General features: G+C 31.5%; 3 protein-coding genes and 1 long non-coding RNA gene across 4 annotated transcripts; 1 reads left to right on the plus strand and 3 right to left on the minus strand.

Annotated features, from left to right (window-relative positions):
• Positions 1 to 828: 828 nt before the first annotated feature.
• Positions 829 to 4,836, plus strand: LOC101256786 (external alternative NAD(P)H-ubiquinone oxidoreductase B3, mitochondrial). Its single transcript, XM_004243266.5, has 10 exons — positions 829 to 992; positions 1,731 to 1,995; positions 2,094 to 2,303; positions 2,475 to 2,725; positions 2,909 to 3,128; positions 3,228 to 3,332; positions 3,627 to 3,884; positions 3,972 to 4,093; positions 4,233 to 4,352; positions 4,553 to 4,836. The coding sequence occupies exons 1-10, from the start codon at positions 904 to 906 to the stop codon at positions 4,638 to 4,640; spliced, it is 1,728 nt and encodes a 575-aa protein (XP_004243314.1). The 5' UTR covers positions 829 to 903; the 3' UTR covers positions 4,641 to 4,836.
• A 78-nt stretch (positions 4,837 to 4,914) lies between these two features.
• LOC101257087 (pentatricopeptide repeat-containing protein At1g11900) lies at positions 4,915 to 8,023 on the minus strand. The gene is made up of 3 exons (XM_004243267.5): positions 7,612 to 8,023; positions 5,526 to 6,683; positions 4,915 to 5,364 (listed from the first exon to the last, which is right to left on the minus strand). The coding sequence occupies exons 1-2, from the start codon at positions 7,780 to 7,782 to the stop codon at positions 5,643 to 5,645; spliced, it is 1,212 nt and encodes a 403-aa protein (XP_004243315.1). The 5' UTR covers positions 7,783 to 8,023; the 3' UTR covers positions 4,915 to 5,364; positions 5,526 to 5,642.
• A 1,973-nt stretch (positions 8,024 to 9,996) lies between these two features.
• LOC101259172 (uncharacterized) lies at positions 9,997 to 11,773 on the minus strand. The gene has a single exon (XM_004243747.5). The coding sequence runs from the start codon at positions 11,642 to 11,644 to the stop codon at positions 10,223 to 10,225; it is 1,422 nt and encodes a 473-aa protein (XP_004243795.1). The 5' UTR covers positions 11,645 to 11,773; the 3' UTR covers positions 9,997 to 10,222.
• A 5,716-nt stretch (positions 11,774 to 17,489) lies between these two features.
• Positions 17,490 to 18,156, minus strand: LOC138337250 (uncharacterized). The gene is made up of 2 exons (XR_011210819.1): positions 18,003 to 18,156; positions 17,490 to 17,904 (listed from the first exon to the last, which is right to left on the minus strand). It is a non-coding gene; the product is annotated as an uncharacterized lncRNA (long non-coding RNA).
• Between the last annotated feature and the right edge of the window lie 4,363 nt (positions 18,157 to 22,519).

Here is a 22,519-nt window from a genome sequence, read left to right on the forward strand (position 1 = left end):
AATTGAATTTGTATAAAACGAGAAAGAGAAAAAGGCAAAAGAGACTTGGCAGGGAAATATTTGTATTGTATAATTATAAGTGTATAGGCATAAACATATGTTGCATGTGTATAAATAATTTTTTTCTCGCTTTATACAAACGGAAACACAATTTATACAATTCTATTGTATAAAGCGAGAGAGGGAGAGTGACGAGCGAAAATATGAGGAAGATAGGTGACTGACAAACAATTTGCTACGGAACACAAATAAATCAAACGGTAGCTACTATATTTATTTTACATTATTAGTTTGTCATTCTATACAATTATCCCTTTAATTAATTCTTAAAGTTAAATTAGATTACATTAATTCGATATTTTAAATAAAAAAATTTAAATATTTAAAACTATAAAAAAAAAAAACTATAAACTGCATATCAAAATGATGTAAAAAAAACATCGTAAAATATATTTTTATAATTTAACTCTAATAAGGAAACTATGAATCTATGACCATTAAAAGTAGACGAAGAGAATAAATATTTATCTTATATATATATCACAAGTATAAAGTTTTAATTTGATTTTGTAACCATAACCATTAACCGCCAGTTATGATTGTACTTGCATAGTCCTAATAAGATGGAGATCAAACAATGACAGGTTCCCTAGTTTTTAGGTATTTGACAAGTCAAATAGCGTTAAAATTGGCTATTACTTGACAGTTACTCCACTAGTAGTCCCTTAAAAAAGCAAAACAAACAAACAAACAATAAAAAGTGGCTGTGCTGTAACTACGTTCATGTATGGAAAGTTTAAAATTTTTGACAAATTTCTCCTTAGTTTCCTTCTTTATTATATAAATTGAAAGAGTAAAGTGAATTCATTAGGTTGCAACACAATAATAATAATAATAATAATAATGAGTGGTTATAGTTTTTTTCAAAGAGCCTCTAGGGCTTTCAATGACTACCCTCATCTTCCTAAACTTCTTGTGCTTTTCACTGTTAGGTATTGTCAACTTTTGTTGTTTGTTTTCTTTCTCATTTTAGTATTTGCTTGTTTAATTTAACATTTTTATTTGTCTTGTTTGTTGGGGGATTCGATAAATAAAATGTAATAGTAGTATACTGTATATGGGATTCAAAACTTGGATTTGTAACAGTATTCTGTGAACGAAACAGATTCAACATCTTATATATAAAACAGAACATAAAAATGTTTTGGGGTTCGAAATCTGTTACTCCATTTTGGAATGATTGATCAGAGTATTTTGCCATAATATAGAAAATATGAAAAAATAATAATTATCATTTCGATTTCTCATTTAGTTGTGTGCGCAATGTTGAAACCATAAATGGATACATTTTTTTAGTCAACAATTTGGGTAGAGTTTGTTTATCTAAAGAAAAACTTACACTCATAATAGACACAAAGATGAGGAATTTGAATCATTGCAAATGAAACTTACGCGGTTTATACATTCGTTATATTTATACATATAGATAGTAGATGTTGAACTCACTCTGGCTTTCATGTCGGTTACTTTTTTTATATTTTGCACCCCTTAGTGAAAATCCTTGCTCCCGCCACTGATTTCAGCAAATCCAAACACTTGTGGTTACTTGCTTCCTCAATGACCTGTCATATTTCACAAATAATTGTTTGAAGGTGTGACCCCTGAATATAGTGGACTACATAGATGATTCATATCGCGGGCACTAATTTATTTATGATGTAATTTTGCAGTGGCGGAGGGCTAGCTACTGTATGTCACACTGCATTTGCTGATGCAGGTCAGGATGATATTATTAAGAAGAAGAAGAAAATTGTAGTGCTTGGAACAGGCTGGGCAGGAACAAGTTTTCTTAAGAATTTGAAAGACCCTTCTTATTCTGTCCAAGTCGTGTCTCCTCGCAACTATTTTGCCTTTACTCCTCTGTTACCTAGTGTTACTTGTGGTACAGTTGAAGCAAGGAGCATCGTAGAACCAATTCGTAATATTGTGAAAAAGGTTATACACATCATCCATTATAAGCATCATTGATCTAATGTTTGTTGTTTTTCATCTTCACCCTTACTGATGCCTTGTCGCGTATTTATGTGTAACAGAAAAACTTTGATGCTGAATTCAAGGAAGCTGAGTGTTATAAGATTGACACAGTAAACAAGAAAGTTCACTGTAAAACAACCCAACCAATTCATTTGGGTGGTGGTATAGAAGATTTTACCGTAGATTATGACTACTTGGTGATTGCTATGGGCGCTCGAGCAAATACTTTCAACACCCCTGGTGTTGTGGAGAATGCACACTTTCTAAAGGTACCTTTACCAAGCAACTGTCTTTGTTAAATTATAGTCTATGAAGGTACATTTATGTCTTGTGACTCATCTTGCATAAACTAAACCAATACTTAAGATAAGCACAAAAATGAAAGTATAGGTACACATTATATAGTTCTTTGAAGAGCAAGCAATGATATTTCAATGCAGGAAGTCGAAGATGCACTGAGAATTCGTAGGACTGTGATAGATTGTTTCGAGAAGGCAAGCCTTCCAAGCATAAGTGAAGCTGAGAAGAAGAGAATTCTTCACTTTGTGATTGTTGGAGGTGGTCCAGCAGGTGTAGAGTTTGCTGCAGAGCTTCACGATTTTGTGAAAGAGGACCTCGCCAAGTTGTATCCTGCACTTAAAGAATACGTCAGTATAACACTACTTGAGGCCGGAGATAATATACTCAACATGTAAGTAACATTCTCTCCACATACTACATTATAGCTTTTGATTTTGAACCTATGTTGGTCGGATTGAAATATGCTTTTCGATCAATTGATGCAATTCATACGATATTATAGCTTGTAACTTGTTTGCTTGCTCACCTATCTGTGAGGATCTGCAATAAGCTGTTCAATATTTCACCTTTTCAGGTTTGACAAAAGAATTACGGCCTTTGCTGAGGAAAAATTTGCTAGAGACGGTATCGAGCTGAAAACTGGATCAATGGTGGTGAAAGTAAGTGATCGTGAAATATCAACTAAAGAGAGAAGCACTGGACAAACTGTTATCATACCATATGGAATGTGTGTCTGGGCTACTGGCATTGGATCTCGTCCTGTCGTTATGGATTTCATGAAGCAAATTGGTCAGGTATGTTCAATTTTAGTATTACTGCATTTCTTGTTAATCTTTTCTTGTTTCAGCACCAACTCACGTTCGTACCAATCTGTTTTCATTGATGGTTTGCAGACAAACAGGCGAATCTTAGCAACAGATGAATGGCTCAGAGTTGAAGGATGCAAAGATATTTATGCTCTAGGAGATTGCGCCACAGTAAACCAACGCAGTGTCATGGTAAAGTTATACTCAGATTTTGATTTCTTATACTGAATTTCAACAATTTAGCAGCATTTCTTGGAACCTGAAGGAGTCTCAACTTGCAACAACCCTCATTTACTAATCCTAAATGTACTTAAGGGAACTTGATTTTACTTAACTCTTCCATTCTCCCTCTCCCTCATATTGGTACGACGTTTGAAAATCAAGATCAGGAATTGACAGCATTATGCTCACACTTATGGCATTTTGATTCGTTTGTTTCTGTTCTGAACTTTTCCGTTTCATTTAGTGTTGAAATATACATTTCAGGAAGATATTTCAATCATATTTAGCAAGGCAGACAAGAACAATTCAGGTAATCTAAGGGTGGAAGATTTTAAAGAAGTGATCCAAGACATATGTGAGAGGTACCCTCAAGTGGAGCTTTATCTGAAGAAAAAGCAGTTGAAAAACTTTAATGCTTTACTAAAGGGTTCAGAAGAAGTTGCTGAAATTAACATCGAAAAGTTCAAGAAACTACTTGCTGAAGTAGACTCTCAGATGAAAAATCTTCCTGCTACAGCACAGGTGAATGAATATATAGAGATTATTTTCTCTTGTTTATATGCTTCTATTCCTTATCTTATGCTTCTTCTGTCATTACTGTCTAACTAGGTTGCGGCTCAACAAGGTAGCTACCTCGCTGACTGTTTCAATCGCTTGCAAATATGTGAAGCAAATCCAGAAGGTCCACTAAGATTTAGAGGAACAGGGCGCCATCGCTTCCATCCTTTTAGGTAGACCACCTCTTAATTATGGACATTCATATTTGAATAGGAAATCTTATGAACTCTTGCTTAGAGTTGACAGTATGTGTTTAACTCTGACCTTTGTTGATCTTATGCTTCGCGTCTGTTCGTTTTCCCTCTCTTACAGGTATAGGCATTTGGGGCAATTTGCACCTTTGGGTGGGGAACAGACTGCAGCTCAACTCCCTGGAGACTGGGTTTCCATAGGTCACAGTACTCAGTGGCTCTGGTATTCAGTATATGCAAGGTAAGTAAGTCTTGTCAAATTACCGTACACAGTGTTTACATCAAACCAAACAATGTATAACTTTAAGAGTTACAAACTTGTGCAAAAATACATAGCAATGGTTCACTAGTAAAAGTTTTGTGTATATGACTCTTTCTGTTTGGTGTGAACAATAAGTGCGAGTAAGTTTTTCCAATAATGTGTTTGGTTTCATATTTCAGCAAGCTAGTCAGTTGGCGTACAAGGGTGTTGGTGGTATCTGATTGGATAAGGCGTTCCACATTTGGGAGGGATTCTAGCAGAATCTGAAACAGCATCAGTGTCTGGATTTATTGCTTTTTTTTTAACATACTGTAATTGAGCTCTTCTTATTAGTGTAGTTGAGAAATCTTGTTCGGATTGTAATTTTTTAACCAACTTCCTGGTTCCAAGTAATATTTTATCGTTATTCTTTAGAACTCGACTAGCCTTTCTGGCTCTTACAAAGGACATACATTACATAATTCGACTTGTTTCTTATAGCAATGGCATTTCACTGCTTGCAAGCAGGGGCCAGAAGCAGAAATGAAAAAACAGAGATCAATTGATCGTAGTCCCACCATTACTGGCAAGTATTCTATATCATTAATCACTAGAAAGTTACATCAATGAGGTACGAGAACAAGGGATTTTTTTCTCATGTAAAGGTGGATGAACCACATCATACAATTGTAATATCTCTCTGTTTATTCTTCTAAAAAAAAGGAGCTCAGATAGTAGAGAAGCCCTTTTACACCACTTACATGATGCACCAAACTATAAACGAGGTTACAATATCCACAAAATAATTTGATATTTACACCATTAAACATCAACTAGACGCATCTCTTCTCCCTTATCATACAGAATAAGAGCGTATTTAGGTCAATCCCCACGAGGAATAACACTTTGAAAAATTCAGGTGTGTAGTCATTTCTAGATCCAACCATCAAACGTGGGGAAGTCAACCTATCATTGGACCAGATGGCTGGTTAGGTTCTTCAACTTTACTGGCCTGTAACCAAAAGAAGATCTTTTTAAACTTCGATATGCACGGCAATAATTCCAAACAAGAAGTTGTGCCTTTAATAATAGAATCATATACTATGAACATACACCAGTCTGCAGATCCATTTTAAGTTTGAGAGAACATATATAAACTATGAAAATACATACCACAACATATCCTTTTTGTTGAAGATAGCAGCAGTCGCCGGCAACAGCATGCAGCAAACTGATGCTCTTTGTATACATTACTCAACTGGAGTCCATGATCAATTTTGAACTGCTATACTATCTGTTTTTCTGTCGATTATAGTTTGACCCACGATGATTTGAGACTGATTCCTTCATCTCATTTGAAAAGGCAATAGCCAACTCAAACTTCCCCATTTTTTTTAAATTACTGATCAGTAATTTGTAAACATGAATTGATGGGCAGATACCCCTGTGCTTCATCTCATTAAAAAGTCGCAGTGATTCTTCAATATTACCAGATTTTCCAAAGCTGTCAATCAAAGCACTATATGTCCGCAAATCTGGTTCAATTTCTCTCTCGCACATCTCCCTGAAAAATACTAAGCACAACTCAAGCCTGCCAACCTTTCGCAATCCAGTAATTAAGGTATTATACGAAACAATATCAGGAATTAGACCATCCTCTTTCATTGCCACAAACTGATTAAGCATTTCATCTATTCTACCACACTTCCCTAAGAGTCCCAAAATGGTGTTATATGTGATCACATCAGGTTTGGATTTCAAACTCTTCATCTGATCAAAAATCAGCAATGACTTGTCAAGCTGTCCACATTCAGCAAAGGCAAAGATGATCCTATTCATAACTGGAGTACTACTTGGAAATATTAACTCCGAAATCTCCCGGACAAATCTTAGTAAGCAGGCAACATCATTTTCCTTGATAAATGCCTGAGCAAAGATAAGATATGTAGATGAATTCAGAGGTTTGCAAGATACTAACAGATCCTTGAAACACTGACATAGGAGGTGAATATCGCTTTCCTCGATTGCAGCTTTCAGAAGGCGATCGTATGCACTAGGGCGGAGGTGGATACTTTTATCATGCAAGGTTCGCACTAGCCTAATGGCTCCTGATAGATTTCTGTCATTGCAAAACTTATCAATATATGTAGCACAGAGTTCCTCTCCTGAACTTTGAGAATTGGCCATAACCATGAGAATTTCTGCCAACACATCATCCACAATTTCAGCGGGGGATGCCTGGGTTGAGAATGATTGGCAGCAGCCAAAAATACTAGGGGCAAAAGTTGGCCAATTGAGGAGGACTCCAACTGGGATGGATTTAATATAATTCTGTATTAGAAATCAGCAGTAAATCACAACATTAAACAACCAAAGAAAAAAATGTACTTCCCTAATAGAAAAAGCTAAAGCAAGTGACTCAAGATTGTTAACAGGACTAGAGTCGAAAGAAATATAATGTCATAATTCAGTGTTGCAAAAAGAGTTTCCCAATCTCAAATTGTGTTCTCTGAGTTGATTGTGAAATGAGTCTTACCTACACCCATGTATGCCAACAGGCCTCCATAATATAAAATACTGTTCATACCTTCCTAGTTCAAACTTAACATGAGATAAACTTCATGGCATATAACCCGATCACTTTAACCAACACCTATTTCACATGCAAACACCAACCCTACCTCATCTCTCTCTCCCCCACCCCCCACCCCCACCCCCAAAAAAAAAAGCTGCAAACAATCATCACCACAAACAACATTTTCATGTATCATGTCTCTTACTAAAGATCAAAACCTTAATTGTTGGACCTGGGCCAGCTTGAATCAAAGTTCATTTCTTTTGTCTAGTTACTGATAACGACAGTAGCTCTAAGCACACTTGCACAAACAAGAACAACCCTATCTAACTACTCTTCATAAACAAATAAAAAAAGCACTAACTTTGTCAAGCTTCATTCCATGAAAATAAACTATAGCCTACTCTAACCACTCCAAAATATAAAGGGTAAAGACCTTCGCATATCATGTATGTTCCTTTCCTCTCAAAATCAATAAAAATAAGCATTTGGCACTCACTCCATTTATTATTTACTTCTTTGGCAACTCTTTATTTCGAACTTTTCACATAACATGCTTACCACGGCAAGATTAAAGTCGTATTTTCAGCATTAAGAGAAAACTAGATAAACAAATCAGTATATCGGAGGGGATAAGCATTTTCAGGTAAAAGAAACTGAAAAACCCAAACGAACAATACTCACATAAAGAAAGAAATTTCCAGAGCGATGCAATGTGTTGAGTGCCCAAAATCCTTTAGCAGAAGAGTGTACCCCAACAGAAACACTATAGTTCAATTGATTAAAACAAGAACGACATAATAGGAAAGTTAAAGTGGTCAGCTTTGCTCTGCCATTGAAAGCAGCTGCTACCATCTTTTCTGCAGAGATTTTAGGGGTTTTATGAAACCCAAATTAGGGTTTTAACTGCATCGAGTGGCGAAATTGTAGATTCGATGTCTGTTCAGAAGCGAAGGTGAATTGGGGGAAGAGCCTAAAACCCCTAACTTTCATGGTGTCTCAAGAGCTAATAGAAAAACCCTTAGTTCGCATTTTCGGCTGTGGAAGGACTGGGACAACGTGTATTATTGCCTATCTGATGTTTTTAAAACACAATAACTTTATTAAGTATAAACAAATAAATATATAGTTTTATGATTAAAAATAATAGTACTATGTATTTTATGTATGTAGACGTTATTTGGTTGGAGCTGAAAAAAAAAGTATGAAAATTATTATTTTATAAATAGTATTTTCGTGTGATATGCTTACAGAATAGTTTGACGCGACTTTAGAACATACGGTAAAAAAGAATTTTCTTGAAAAATTGTGAAATTCTAATAATGGCATCATGGCAAAAGGTTCATAAAGTTCTTAAGTTATACGACCTATTACTTTGTTTTGAGCTAAATGCTTAAATTATTTCATATGATATCAGAATGCTACGTTTGATAAGTTTGTTCTCACTACCTGATGTTTCTAATCAAGATAATGTATTGGTTACATGTACTTTCTGACTCTCACAAGTCACAAGCCTGTATTTAAGATGTGCTAGCTAATCTCAAGAGAGAACATTACGTAAAATAGTTTTTAGAGTTTTTGTACTTGTTTGAGACTATGGCGTAGTTACTATTGTTGTTGTATGAGTTTGTCAAGTTATATAATAATGTCTCTAGTTTCTGCAGATGACTCATCTGCCTAAAACATATGAAAATATGGAATTCATATAGCTACATGAGTTACAAAAGAAAAAGAAGAATCAAGAACTTTCAAACACAACCATTGCCTCATCAATGGGGAGTAACTAACCAAGGTGTAGTTAGCTATTGAGGTACTAAAGAGTTGAACCAAGTGGCGAAAGGTTGCATTTAGTAAAGAGTGAGAAGCATATAGAGGTTCACAACACTATTGATACCTATGTTGCTCTGACTCTTCGAAAATGTCTGACGAATGCGTGTCAAATACTCTAAAGTAGTGCATTTTGGGGAATCCAACACAGGTGCGGCAATAATTTTAGAGAGTCTTGAGTAACATAGCTTGATACTACTTTGACAACAAGAGAAGCATCTTAAAAGGTATGCAACAGATGACATCAATCTTGAACTGAAAATTACATATCCTATGTCAAGAACTCAAAAGGATGAGAAAGGTATTTCTTGGTTAAGTATAAGAATTAAGAAGATAAGTAGTTCTGAAGTATCTATAGAAGAACTTTTAATGTCCAGTAAGTGCCGTCTGTCCATTTGATGCAGCCCTGAGTTTAGACAGATATTGAAGTGAAATAACCTGAATTATATCATATCACTGTCATCCTTAAGTTAGAGAGCTGTAGAAGTTTGTTTCTTGAAAGAGAAACTGCATTTCACAACAGATATGTAGAGATGATTAATCACAAGATGTCTATGCAGACTGGGAAACATCAAGAAGCTAGGGAGTAAAGCTAGACTTGTAGTCCAAACTCGAAAAAATGAAATAAGCATACACCAAAGAACATAAAAGAAAAATTCTGTTTTGAATGAAACCACCACCAATGACAATACCAACACACAGAAGAGAAACAAAGGTCTTTTATCAATTAAGCCACCACCAATAATGTAGGGAAGGATACACAAATCTAGGCTGGAGAAACACTAATATCAGAGTTACATTGACTTCAACTGCCAAAATGCTTCAGCCGCTTAAACCTTAAGAAGCTGCCCGGGGGTGAGGGGTGGGTAAGTATGAAGATGATATTAGTTACAAGTATGTTGGAGATGGCTATGAAAAGAAAGTAGCATAAGAACCTCAAGGGAAGACTAAGTCACTAAGATGCAACTTCCATCATGAGACACTTGGGACAACAACAACAAAACCAGTGAAATCCTATAGGTGGGGCGAAAACGAGGAACCTAACCAATAAGCCAAACATAGTCCTTTTTGACACTTTCGGACATAAGGTCGATCATACACAAACTTTTCCAACCAGAGGAGTGCAGCATGTAATAGAAATCTTAAGTCATTAATTTGCCTCAAAAGCATGAGATCTTATATTGTCATCAAAGTGAACTATGAAGCACAGAAGTAAGTTTCTTCCCTTGCAAAATTCTAAAATAGCTGAAACAACAACCTATATATAACAAGGAGGAAGCAATAGCGATGTCCAACATTTTCCTTAGTAAAAGTAACTTGGCCACATACTGCAACACGAAGCCTTATTCATATTGTAACAAACAAGCTAGAATACTAGTGTGCCTCATATAAGATTGAACAAAAATTAAAAGGCAGGACTGAAAATATAAAGATCATAACGAAAAGGGTGAGCTCCCCTTATTTCACATTATTCCTCTTCAGCATCTTCGTCACCAAAACTGAGAACTTGACAGACTGATGGCTCCTTATCTTCATCACTGCTGAAAAAGGATTTCTTGCCTATCAACTCAATCACTCTTTTGGCAGGTCCAGAATCCCTAGGAGTCTCACTGACGGTGCACCGAGCAATCCTAATTTTAGGAAGCAAATCAGGTTTCACAGTAATGCTCAGTGGAGATTTTTCACTTTCTGTGCTAGCATGAACTACTATCTCACTAGGAATTTCCCATCTCTTTTTTACCCTGCTTTCAGTACCCAAATTCTTGTTTTCTGTTTGTGATACGCGCGTTTTCCCTACAGATAAAGATCGTTTCTTTTCATTTCTCTTAGTCTCATCCTTATCATTCTCAGGTAAAGACCTCTTTCTCACTACTGATGACTGATTCATGCTCTGATTGTACCTACTAGCCACAACCCTCCCTGGCCTCTGAGGCTTCTTGCTAGCAGGAACAGATTTTTCGCCATCTTTGAATAACTTCTTTGGCTGAACTGAACTCAGAAATGCATCATCCTTCTTCAGATTCTTCTTTGATGCAATTGTAGTAACTGCCTGCCTTGAAGTCATAGTTCTTGCTGCAGCTTTTCTTGATTTGGGACTAAGGCTTGAAGTTTTCCCCCTTTCTTCTTCAATCTCTTGAAGCTTCCAAAAACAAGACTTTCGCCTGTTTTGTATTTGCTGAATTGGGGTAATCATCCCCTGCTTGCCCGATGTCCCTGCCTTTGTCCCTGCAAAAATCTCTGATGGCCCCATACTCAACCCTCGACTACGCGTTCCAGCGAAAATCTCAGATGGTCCTAAACTAAGACCCCTTCTTGTCTGTACCTTTGTTTTTGCACTCATTGATGAACTCTCATCAATCTTTTTCTTCTCCTCTCCAATCTTAACACTCATTTTTGGCTCCATAAACTTTGCTGGCACAACCCTCCCTCTCTTTTCAACAATCTTGAAACTTTTTTCGGCCTTTTCAAATCTCAATGCCTCTAATTTCGAATTCAATCTACTAATCTCCTTTTCAATTTCTTCAATTTCCTCATCAATCCTCTTTTCATCACGGAAATCGCTATCCTTTCCACTCTTTCTACTTGTCATGCTCATCTCATCAACACTCTGTTTAGAAATGGACTTGTTTAGTTTGAGTCTTGAATTCTCCATAGCCCCATTTGGGTTTAGCGGCTTGAAGGGCATCGAAACTGACAGATTAACAGATGAAGAATTCTCAAACGAAGGAGTTTGATTCTCCTTGCTTGATACATCAGATTCAAAGGAATCCGTTAACCAAGAACGTTTAAGTGAAGAAAAATCTGCAGAATCGCCATTATCAAAAGCAGCATTGTTCCATATCTGAACATCTGCTGGATTAATCCCTTCTGGGTATTGTAAAACACTCATTTTTCTCAAATGGGTTTCAAAAAATTTCAGAAAAGAAGTAACAAAATAGATGAATCTTGAAAATTTCTTGATGTAGATGGAGAGAAAAGTTTGTTCTGAATTGGGGAAAATTGTTTGAGCCGTTTTGTATTTTCAATTTTTTGACCGTTGGGGACAGAGAAATCAAACGTTAGATTGTCCGCTCCATCGTGGCCGTTGGATATTAAACGGCTCGAATTGACGCTCCGATTTTGATTTAAAGGCTAAAAATTGGGTCATAAACGGTGGTTAAGTTCTGATTTAACAACGTGCTCACGCTCCTCTCTCCCTTCAAGGGGATATTAGGTACTTTATTACCTCTATTAATTATAAGTTATTTAATAATTAAAAAATATATATATAATTTAAATAGTAACTATAAAATAGGGAAAATAATAGAGGAAATACAATGTAATCACGTGGTTGAATTAACTATTTAAGTATATTATTAAGATTATTTTTCTATTTTTAAAATTTGTGTAATATAAATTTTGAAAAATTATTCTTTGGACAATATGAAATTTGGGTTTGATACTTACTTAATCATATAAAGTTCAACCTTAAAACTAAATCTTAACTATTATCTTATATTTGTAATATAAGTTACAAAATTTTGATTGTGATATAATGTTTAAATAATTTACAAAATTCTAGATTGTAATCTAAAGTTTTTTTAAAAATAATCTTCCAATTTTCTAAAAAAATTAATTAAGAATATATATATATATATAACTATCCAAAAAAGAGATCATAGACGAAAATTTTTAACAATTATATTTCACGAATTGAGGGCTAATTGAATTTTAATGAAAAATTTTCATAATTAACGCTATTAATACTCGTTTTCACAAAAATATAATCATAATTGACTAGCAAGGCTACACTTCTTTTTATTATAACTGAATGTGTATATATGTGTGAGTATGTATGTGTTCTCATAATAAAAGTGGGATATACTACATAACTATTCCCAAAAGGATATTAAAGACGAATTTTTTTCAATAATCACACTTTACGAATTAAGCTCTAGTTAAATTTTCATAAATAACGCTATTATCACTCATTTTTGTAAAATCTAATCCCAATTGAGATCTCTAAGGATACAATATTTGATCGCATCTATATGTGTATATATGTTTGTATTCTCAAAGCAGAAGTTTGGATGTATGTACCATCAATTTTACATATATGTTTTCAGGGGTCGTTTGGTACAAAAATGAATAATGCAGCGATTAGTAATGCAAGGATTATTTTTATCAAGTGTTTGGTTCATTGTTTCTTATCTAATTTTGTGTGTGGTTTAAAAATTTCAAACAAAAAAAAACTTTCCAATTATACCTAGAGTTATTATGAGATTTTGTATTTCATGTAATTGAGTTAAAGTAGATAATTAACGAAGAATATTATTTTTTTATAACATTTTTAACTAGTTAGGAGAATAAAATTTTTATTGTCATGTTCATTATTTTCTCACTTAAATTATTTGAGAGTAAATAATTGTCATCTTAATAAATTAGAGTTAATAACTCAAAAGGTCACACAACTATAATGATTATAGAGAAAATTTATTGAACTTTGTTTTGTATCAATAAATTTTAAAAAACTCTTTATCATAAAATAAGATAAAAATATAAAATAAATTAAACTATATTTATACTCGAGATGTGTGTGTGTGTATATATATATATATACACACTCTTGTTTTAGACTACTTGAGTAATGTTTAATGAACTTTCATTAAGAGACAATATTTTACTTATGAATTGTTCTTAAATTTATACATCAAACATTAACATATTAGTCGGATTATAATAATTTATATTAATAATAAATAGATTAAGTAATTCATATTTTAGAAACAAAAAATTATATCTAAATAATGAAATTGTAAGCTAATTTATTTAAATAACTTTATTAGTATAAATATAAAATATAAAATATAAAATCAAAAAAAAATATTAAAAGGATTTGAGGGGTATTTTTGTCTTTACCTAGAATAGTCCTATGGTATTAGAGTTAATACCTCCAAAAGGAAGGTATTAATAATACATCACACAATACCATGTAGGATGTATTAACTAATCCATAGATTAGTTATACATAGGCTCACATTCCTACCAAACACAATATTAAATTATATCATATCTAATATATGGATTATTTTTTTTAATACAGCTTACCAAACGACCCCTTAAAGTTCCAACTATAACGTTGGTCAACTATATGCGAAAGATATGTACAGTGTATCTTGTGCCTCTTTCAAACTTTCCTTTCCTAGAATAGTTGCGGGCCTTATTCTCTAAGATATGATTGTGATGTTCGTGTTAACTTTCGCTCACCTTAACTCTAGAATAAATGGAAAAAACATGATCAATTTTATTTTTATTTTACCTATTTTAACTTGAATAACTTTAAACATATTAATAATTTATTTATTAATTTAAATAATTTTAATCAACTTAAATTCAATTTCGCTTTCAATCACACCGCGTAACCACCACCTAGCACTTCCTAAAGAAAACAAGATTTGATGATGCGTCATAACGCAACATAGTAGCCCTCGAGGCACAACCATTCAGCAAAGACGATCTCATCATATCCAAGATCGGATTTTTTTATTTTTTTTTACAAATGCAGTATCTAGCTGTCCATTAAGAATCAGATTATTATCCAAAATAAATGCTAAAATTTGTTCACACTAAATCCAAATTTAAGTTTGCTCTAATAAAAAATGAAGTTTGCTACTTCCTCTTGCTCATTATTATGTGAGTAATATATTATGTCACACGCTCTCTATTTTAATTTGTTAAAAAATAATTTATTTTATTTTTTTGTTAATTTATAAAAAAGTATTTGACTAACTGCAAAATTTTAAAATGAAAGATATCTTTTAAATTTGTTTCAAAATAAGTCATGAATATGTATAAATCATCTCATTAAAATGTGATCATAAATTTTAGATAAGATTTTAAAAAATTATTTAAAAATAATTTGTTTGATCATAATTGACAAGATTTTCAGAATTTGATGAACAATATTTAAAAGAAATTTTACTCACTCAGTAAACTTTTTTTCTCCAAATAAATACATAGAATTCACAATTTTAAAATTTATAACAAAAATAAAATTTAAATATAAAAATGTATTCTTTTTCAAAGTGACTAAAAAGGAAAAGAAATATTATATAAATTATGATAAGTAAAAGATTTTATTTTTATTGTTAAGTGACACGATTCCTTGAACTTTACTTTTTATACAAAACAAATAAATAAGACATAAAACTCCCCCTCTCCCCAACCCCACTGATTAAAAGTATAGATTTGATACTTATAATTGTCTTATTCATGCACAAAAACTTTTTCCATAAAATAGGAAGGATGTACTAGTATTAAATTCCATAGATTCACCATTTCCTAGTAATTTTAGATTTATTTAAAAAAGTTAAAGTATTTTTGTGTTTGAATTTTTTTATTAGTAATTTTTTCTTTATTAAGGTCACCTTTCATTTTTTTCCTTTATAAAATATCTTTCGTGAAATTTCTATCGAATCTATAGCAGTTTTCTCCTTTTTTTAGACACCCTTTATTTTTCCCTTTTTCTGGATACCTTTCGTTTTTTGTTTTTTTTTTGAATATTCTTCGTAAAATTTTTATAAATCTCACTAGGAGCAATATTTTTTACCTTTCCTTTGAACACCCTTCGTTTTTTCCTTTTTTTTCAATATTTTTTATTTAATTTCTGACTCCACCACTGCTTGATGCTATATAAACAACTCCAAGGAGGTCTGTACTAAACCTTCAAATCAACCAAGAAAAAGAAGTTGAAACAATTCTCAAAAATCTCTACTTTTTAACCATGTCTATCACTAAGAAAAAATCCAATCTCATATTTGCCTTGATGCTTTTGCTTACTCTATCTACCAATCTTTCAAATAGTGAAAGGCTAACATTCAAAGTTGTATCACAAAAAGCAATTAGCAATACTGGAGATGGATCTTCATATATTCTTCCAATGTTACCAAGAGGCCCATCACCACCATCTGGGGCTAATCCATCGCCACCCTATGCAATGATTCACAAGGATCAGTATACTTCACCCCCAAAAAATTAGTGTTATTCAATGAAATTGGTCCTTTAATTATATATTTTGATCAATAAACTTACTTTCTTGGTTGGGCTGATGGATTTATCATTTGTCTATGTGTTTTGTTTACATACTGTAATTTCTTTATAACGATATTGTGTTCTGATATTCTTTTAATTGTTATAAGAGAACTATAGAGAAGCTAAGTTTGATAATTTGCTTTAATTTACACATAGTTCAACATAGAAGCATCATGGTCCATTAATTTATTGAGATCAATAAAAAAAAAAACTAATACAAGCTTAGTTATTTGGTTTCTTGTTCATTCACAAATTTAACTCTATGAGTTCTGAGGAAATATAGCCATCAAGGCACAATTACTGACCAATAAACAGCTTTTTACAGTCAAGATTTGGATTTACTGAACTGAAGTCATCAATTGTCAATTCAAAATTCTTAATAACGCTAATATATGTCTCACTGTCTTGAACATCATATATTGTATCTCAGTAATCAAATTCCCCATGGATCCATCTATAAATCACCCAATCCATCCAAAAATAGAAAAGGAGATGACAATTGTTAAGAAGGGAATTAAGTGTAATCATTGGCAATATTCATGTAGGAAAAAAAATTATATATTCAACCATCAATGTGTCATTATTAATAACACTTGTACTATAAGAAATTTATCTTTCCTATATTCTATTGTGTTTTTTTTTTGGTATTGTAACATTGTTAGTTTCCTAGCTCCTTGTATTATATTAAAAGAATTTGTTGAATTTTAATAATACACTTATACTGATGAATTTTAAGTATAACAAAGTTGGAGTCCTCACTCTCCTCCTCCTATGTGCTACTTTTTATTTTAATATTCCTTTTTTCAATTAATAAAAAAAAATTACTTCAACAACTTATCATTATGTATACTTAATTAAAATGGTTAATTGTGTTTGAAACAGTTTTTATATTGGGAAGCAATTATTTGGAATTTGCAGAAGCCAAAATTTGTCCTGATTATTGTCAGCTGAATATTGCTTACATGTAATGACTAAAGAGACTCGATGCAGAGGATTCGAATTTCGAATTTCGAATTTTGAGAAAAGGAAAGTATTAGAAAGTGAAGTAATTAAAAAGAGCGACATCCTTTCTTTTTTAATAAGTTTTTAATTTCAGCTTTTCACGATATGTTTAACGTCATAAGATTAAAAGACATTTTAATATATTTAACAGAATTTTTATTTAAAACGATAATATTAAAAGATCTTCTTTATTTTTTTAAATTTTATGTCAAGTCAAACTATGTCATTTTTTAAAATCTAAGAGAGTATATAGCTAGGTTATTATGTGATACCCCATAATCCTCAGTTAGCCTATGACTATTGTAAGCATCGTAGAATCTCTCAGTTAGCTAGAATATATAAGGTTCACTCAACGAATAATCAGGGTTGAGTGTCAATTAACCAATTCAGATTTGTATTAATTAATAATACTGAATAATTGTTTGCTAATAAGGGGAATTAACCAAAATAGACGTTTACCAAACTGATTAAATTATCAATATCGATGTATAATATGTATATGATTATGTATAATGAATTTATATCGGCTAAGAAAAAGTAATCGGTAAAAAGCAAAGAGCTAAGCCATTTGTGTCGTGATAAAAGTTAGACCTCATAAAGACGGCCAGTATATAATGAAGTTAAGCGGGAAAAAAAATAAAAAAAGTTAAGCTGGAAAGAAATAACAAAACAAAGGATCAAGTTCTCATTATAAATATGGAAACATCACACTGTTACAACATAGACCTTGGCTAAACCATGAGTAATTAAGATTTTTAAAACACAAGACATTGCTTAATTAGATAATAGTAACTCGATTGAGGATAATTTGCTTGCTGCATCTTAATTTAGCGATGCATATAATACTTAATAATAAGCATAATCATGAAATGCGATTCAATTAGGTAGATATGGTGCCGTTGGTACATAGCCATTCACCAACAAAAATGTTGTCACAATTGAGATTTGGATTAATATCGTTGAAGACTTGAGCGTTTAGATCGAAAAACTCTATAAGACTTTCACAAGTATCACCAGCTTGTGCTGCATAAATCCTTGTACAATCTGGATTTACAATATTTGTTCCCTTGAAAAACACTGAAAAAAAATATATATAATGTAAGCTCAAAGATGAAGAAAAATAATTTATAAGCACAAGTGTGAATTAATTAAACGTAACTAAAATATATATACACCTGCAAGTCCTTGGTATGAAGTTAGAATGAGAAGAAAAGAGAGGACTAAAATTAAGTAATTTATGGAATAATTTCTTGCCTTAACCATGATTATTGAATAAACAAAATTGTATTTTGTGATTAATTCTAATTTGTTTATAAATTGAAGTTCTTGAGTGTCTAATGCTTAATTTGATTGTCTATTTATAGTCCATATGAGAAAGAATTAGAATCTCTTTTGTTAGAAAAAAACAATTATGTTCACAAGTTGATGTATATTGTGACAATGTGGCAAGTTATTTTTTCTTTTGTACTTTCATTTTCAGCATTTATGAGTCATGCTAATTTTGCCGAATGTACCTGTTCAAATTTAAGTCTTTATGCTTGGAAGTTATAAATAATTGTTTAAGAAGAGTAAGCTTAAGCTAAAAATGACTTAATTATTTTTGGAATAAACATTCGACTCTTTCACCAATTGAATGCCGTTTATAGGGGAATCTTTTAATTTGTGACAATGTTTTTCATCTTACAATATCTACTTTATTTTTATATCAATTAATTTTATCTACTTCAATCATTTCAATTTACGTGTAGAAATGAATTTTAGATTTGCGCTTATTAAATTCAGAAAATAATGACAACTAAATATGTTAGAAAAATATAAATAAAATTTCAAAAGAAAAGATAATGTTAGACAAAGTATTTAGCGGTCTTTTATTAATAAAATAAAGAGGGGAACTAAAAACGTCTTCAACCTATTTGATTTGGTTCACTGTAGCCCTCAGTTAACTTATTGATTGATTGAGTCCGGAGCCTAAAGGGTAAAAAATGTTAACAAAAATTTCAAAACGGTATATAAAATTTCTTTTTAACCAAAAGGGCAAAATCACTCGCGAAGTAGCGATTTTGTCCACTGAAAAAAGCAAAATCGCTGCTATAGCAGCTATTTGTTAAATTTGTTTTTTTTAAAAAAAAAAAATATAACAAAATCGCTCCCGAGGAGTGATTTTTAAAATAAAAATCTTTTTTTTAATATTTCTTTTATATGTCGCTGCTTAGGCAGCGACTTGTGTATAATTTTTTTAATTTATATTTTTTGTTTTTTTTTTATAAAAAAAGTTTAAATCAATTTTTTTATTTATTTTTTAAATCAAATAGCTGCCAAGGCAATGATTTTTAATTAACTTTTTTTTAAAAAAAATAAATAAATCGCTGCCAAGACAGCGATTTTAAATCAATTTTTTTTAGTGATTTAATTTTTAAAAATTAAAAAAGAAATAATTAAAAATCACAGCAATTTAATTTTAAAAAAATATTTTTTTTCATTTAAACTTTTTTAAATAAAAGAAGCAAAAATAAAAATAAAAATTAAGGTAATGTCGCTGCATAAGCAGCGACTTACTTAAAAAGGTTATAAAAAAATATTTGAAAATTGAAAATCGCTCCCTCGGGAGCGATTTCGTTTTAATTTTATTTTTTTAAAAAAATCAAATTTAACAAAATCGCTGCTATAGCAGCGATTTTGCTTTTTCCAATGGACAAAATCGCTACTTCGCGAACAATTTTGCCCTTTTAGTTAAAAAGAAATTTCATATATCGTTTTAAAATTTTTGTTAATATTTTTTGCCCTTTAGACTTCGAACTCTTGATTGATTCCCTAGTGTCTCTAGCATTATTTTTTGGCTCATATTTACCTCCCTTAAATAAACAGACTCAATATTATCGAAAATATTCAAGTAAACAAAAGACCCGGTCCTCTTATTCTTCCTTGCCCAAAAACTTAATTTTTCAAGAAATTGTTTTAAAGTTTTTGAAATGAATAAAATAACTTTATACTACCTACAATTTGCCTGGTATAAAATAACTACACAAAATCTGAGAAAAATAAATATTTTAAAAATTGATAGTCCTTGTGCATTTTAAAAGCTTTTCCTTAAGAATAAAACAAAAAAACTAAAAATAATTATTTTGAAATTTAAGAATTTATAATTATACTTTTTAAAAAAATAAAAAAATAATATCACACAAAGAATAAAAATGATAATTTTTATCTCCTGCGTAAACTAATTTTACAAAAATCAATATTTTAACATGAATGAGGCACATCTGTTTAGCTCTTAAAGAGTTGAGAAGAGAATCTCCTTTCGGCCAGTTATCATCACTCGATTTTGAATTTGAAAAATTGAGTTTTTATGTGATTTTGAGTTTTTCTGTGATTTATTATTATCTTCATTTTTAATAATTTATTAATTTTCTTAAAAACACACGGTAAATTTTATAGTAAAATATTTTTTAACTTTTCATTTCATACTATATGACCATTCAATACCTTAGCGACGTGCGATGCAATAAATAAATTATTTTGGCTAGTGATCAATTATCACAATATAAGTCGTAACTTCAATAAAAGACAAATAATATCACTTCATAATTGATAGTACAACATAACCAAGTAAATTTCTTGGTTTTACCATGGATAAGAAAAGGGATACAAACATATAATAGAGATTTAATTTGCATCTAAGAGATGCATACATTTATAATCTAGTACAATATATTGATTCATGTCCATCTTCAAGTAGATAAGGTGCCATTGAGACATACATATTCACCCACAAAAAGATTGTCACAGTTGAGGTTTGGATTCAAAGAACTGAATTTCTCTGCTTCAAATGACTTGATAATACTATCACAAGTATCACCAGTATCTACATTATAAATGACCGTACAAGTTGGAACAGCTTGAGATGTGACGTTATTAGATCCTGGAGTAAACAAAAACAAGTAAAAAAAATGGAATGTGAGTTTATAGATGAAGGAAATGATAATTATGTAACAAGTAGTAAAATTAATGCAATGAAATAAATAAATGTTCATACTAAGAATTCGTCGTCCCATAGATGGAGTACTCAAAATGAGAAGAAAAGTAAGGAGTAAGGCTAAGTTCAAGGAATTATTGCTAGCCTTGGCCATCATTAATCGAACAAAATGTAATTGATTTTAATTAAGCTTATTGAGTAGTGCTTAATACTTTGTTTGAGATCATGTGTATTTATAGGACCATACAAGAAACAATAATTAAAAATCTAATTTCATTAGTTTGTGAAAAAAGTGGATTTTGTGTTGTTTATTTCCTTCTCAACATTTACTAATTAGGGGAATGTTGCCGACTATGTGTGTACTTGGTCAAAGTGAGGTAGAAACTACAAAGAGTTTTATATAGATACAATCTATATATATATATATATATATATATATATATATATATGGATATATTTAATCAAAATTAGATATAATTTATTTTAGATATAATGTATCTAAGTGAATCCGCATATATCTGAAATATGTAATGAATCTCATCACTTCCCTCTTGTCTTGCTCACCACTCTCTTATGTATCTAATATCCTAGATACATTCAAATTAATTGCACTAGATATATTCATAGCATTCACTTGTGTATCTAATGTTCTTGTTTCATCTCTTTAATAAGTCGTACACAATTTAATTTCTCTATTGACATTGAAACAAACGTATCATACATATTTTTACATCATAAGGTTAAGATTAGAGCTAGAGCTATTTACAATTTGATTCAACTCGACAAAAATATAAATTGAAAAATAAATTGGTAATATTTCAATTGGATTGGTTTTATTCTTTAAACTTTTTTTTTAAAAAAACAAATTGAATAACTGTTTTATCGAAAAAGTTATTTTTCGAAAAAGAGTTTGTTTTATTAAAGGGTATTTTTGACTTTTTGGAGTCGCCACTTAATTTTTAAGGAAAATTAAGAAAACTTTAATTTTCAAAAGACTTAACAGAAAAATCGATTGAAAATATTAAAGGGGTTCGGAATTCCTATTAGCGTCTTAGGAAGGTGTTTAAAACACCTAAGACGCTCCGCTAACTACGGTTTTCCGACGACTAACTATTTGACTATTTTGTTTTAATTTTTACAAGTCGAAGTTAAAACTTTATCAGAATCTACTTAACCATACTTTGCAACTTTAAAATATTTATCTTGCAAATTTTCCTTAAAGTTAAAACTCTCTAAAACGGACTTGAAATATTATTGTTTTAAGATTTTTGTCAAAGTTAAACTTAACTTCAAATCTAAGCAATTTTCAAAGCTAAACCTCTATTGCTTTAAAATTTCGATTTTAGTTTTTAAGTTGATAAAACAAAAGGCGTCAATGGGGGTTTGGAGTTTCCTAATCCTAAGCTAACGACATTGAAGAAAAAACAAGATAAGCAAATAGTAAAGAGAGAGAGAGAGATTCGGGTCCAAGTTTCGGATGTTGTTCACCTTGGCCGAAACTCGGACGCACCTGCTTTTGGGTTTTTGACCCATTTTGTACCTGTCCTAATCTAAACATACAAATAAGATATCAAAATAAAACAACGAGGGCTCATGCCCATTACAAAAATAAAATACATAATAAAAATAAGGTAAAGTCTTCTAGTCCGTCTTCTTTAAACTTCTTCATTCTTCATGGACTTTCGAATCTGCATTTCCGTCTTGATAGGTTGACTCGAA

This window comes from Solanum lycopersicum, chromosome 7 (genome assembly GCF_036512215.1).
Source record: "Solanum lycopersicum chromosome 7, SLM_r2.1".
In the NCBI taxonomy this organism is placed as follows: Eukaryota; Viridiplantae; Streptophyta; class Magnoliopsida; order Solanales; family Solanaceae; genus Solanum; species Solanum lycopersicum.

Coding starts and splice junctions, on each gene's coding strand:
- LOC101259172 (XM_004243747.5), bottom strand. CDS start 11,644: ATGAGTGTTTTACAATACCCAGAAGGGATTAATCCAGCAGATGTTCAG.
- LOC101256786 (XM_004243266.5), top strand. CDS start 904: ATGAGTGGTTATAGTTTTTTTCAAAGAGCCTCTAGGGCTTTCAATGAC. Junction 3,885..3,971: donor ATCTTCCTGCTACAGCACAG/GTGAATGAATAT, acceptor CTGTCTAACTAG/GTTGCGGCTCAACAAGGTAG. Junction 4,353..4,552: donor TGGTATTCAGTATATGCAAG/GTAAGTAAGTCT, acceptor TTCATATTTCAG/CAAGCTAGTCAGTTGGCGTA.
- LOC101257087 (XM_004243267.5), bottom strand. CDS start 7,782: ATGGTAGCAGCTGCTTTCAATGGCAGAGCAAAGCTGACCACTTTAACT. Junction 6,684..7,611: donor CTGGAAATTTCTTTCTTTAT/GTGAGTATTGTT, acceptor TTTCTAATACAG/AATTATATTAAATCCATCCC.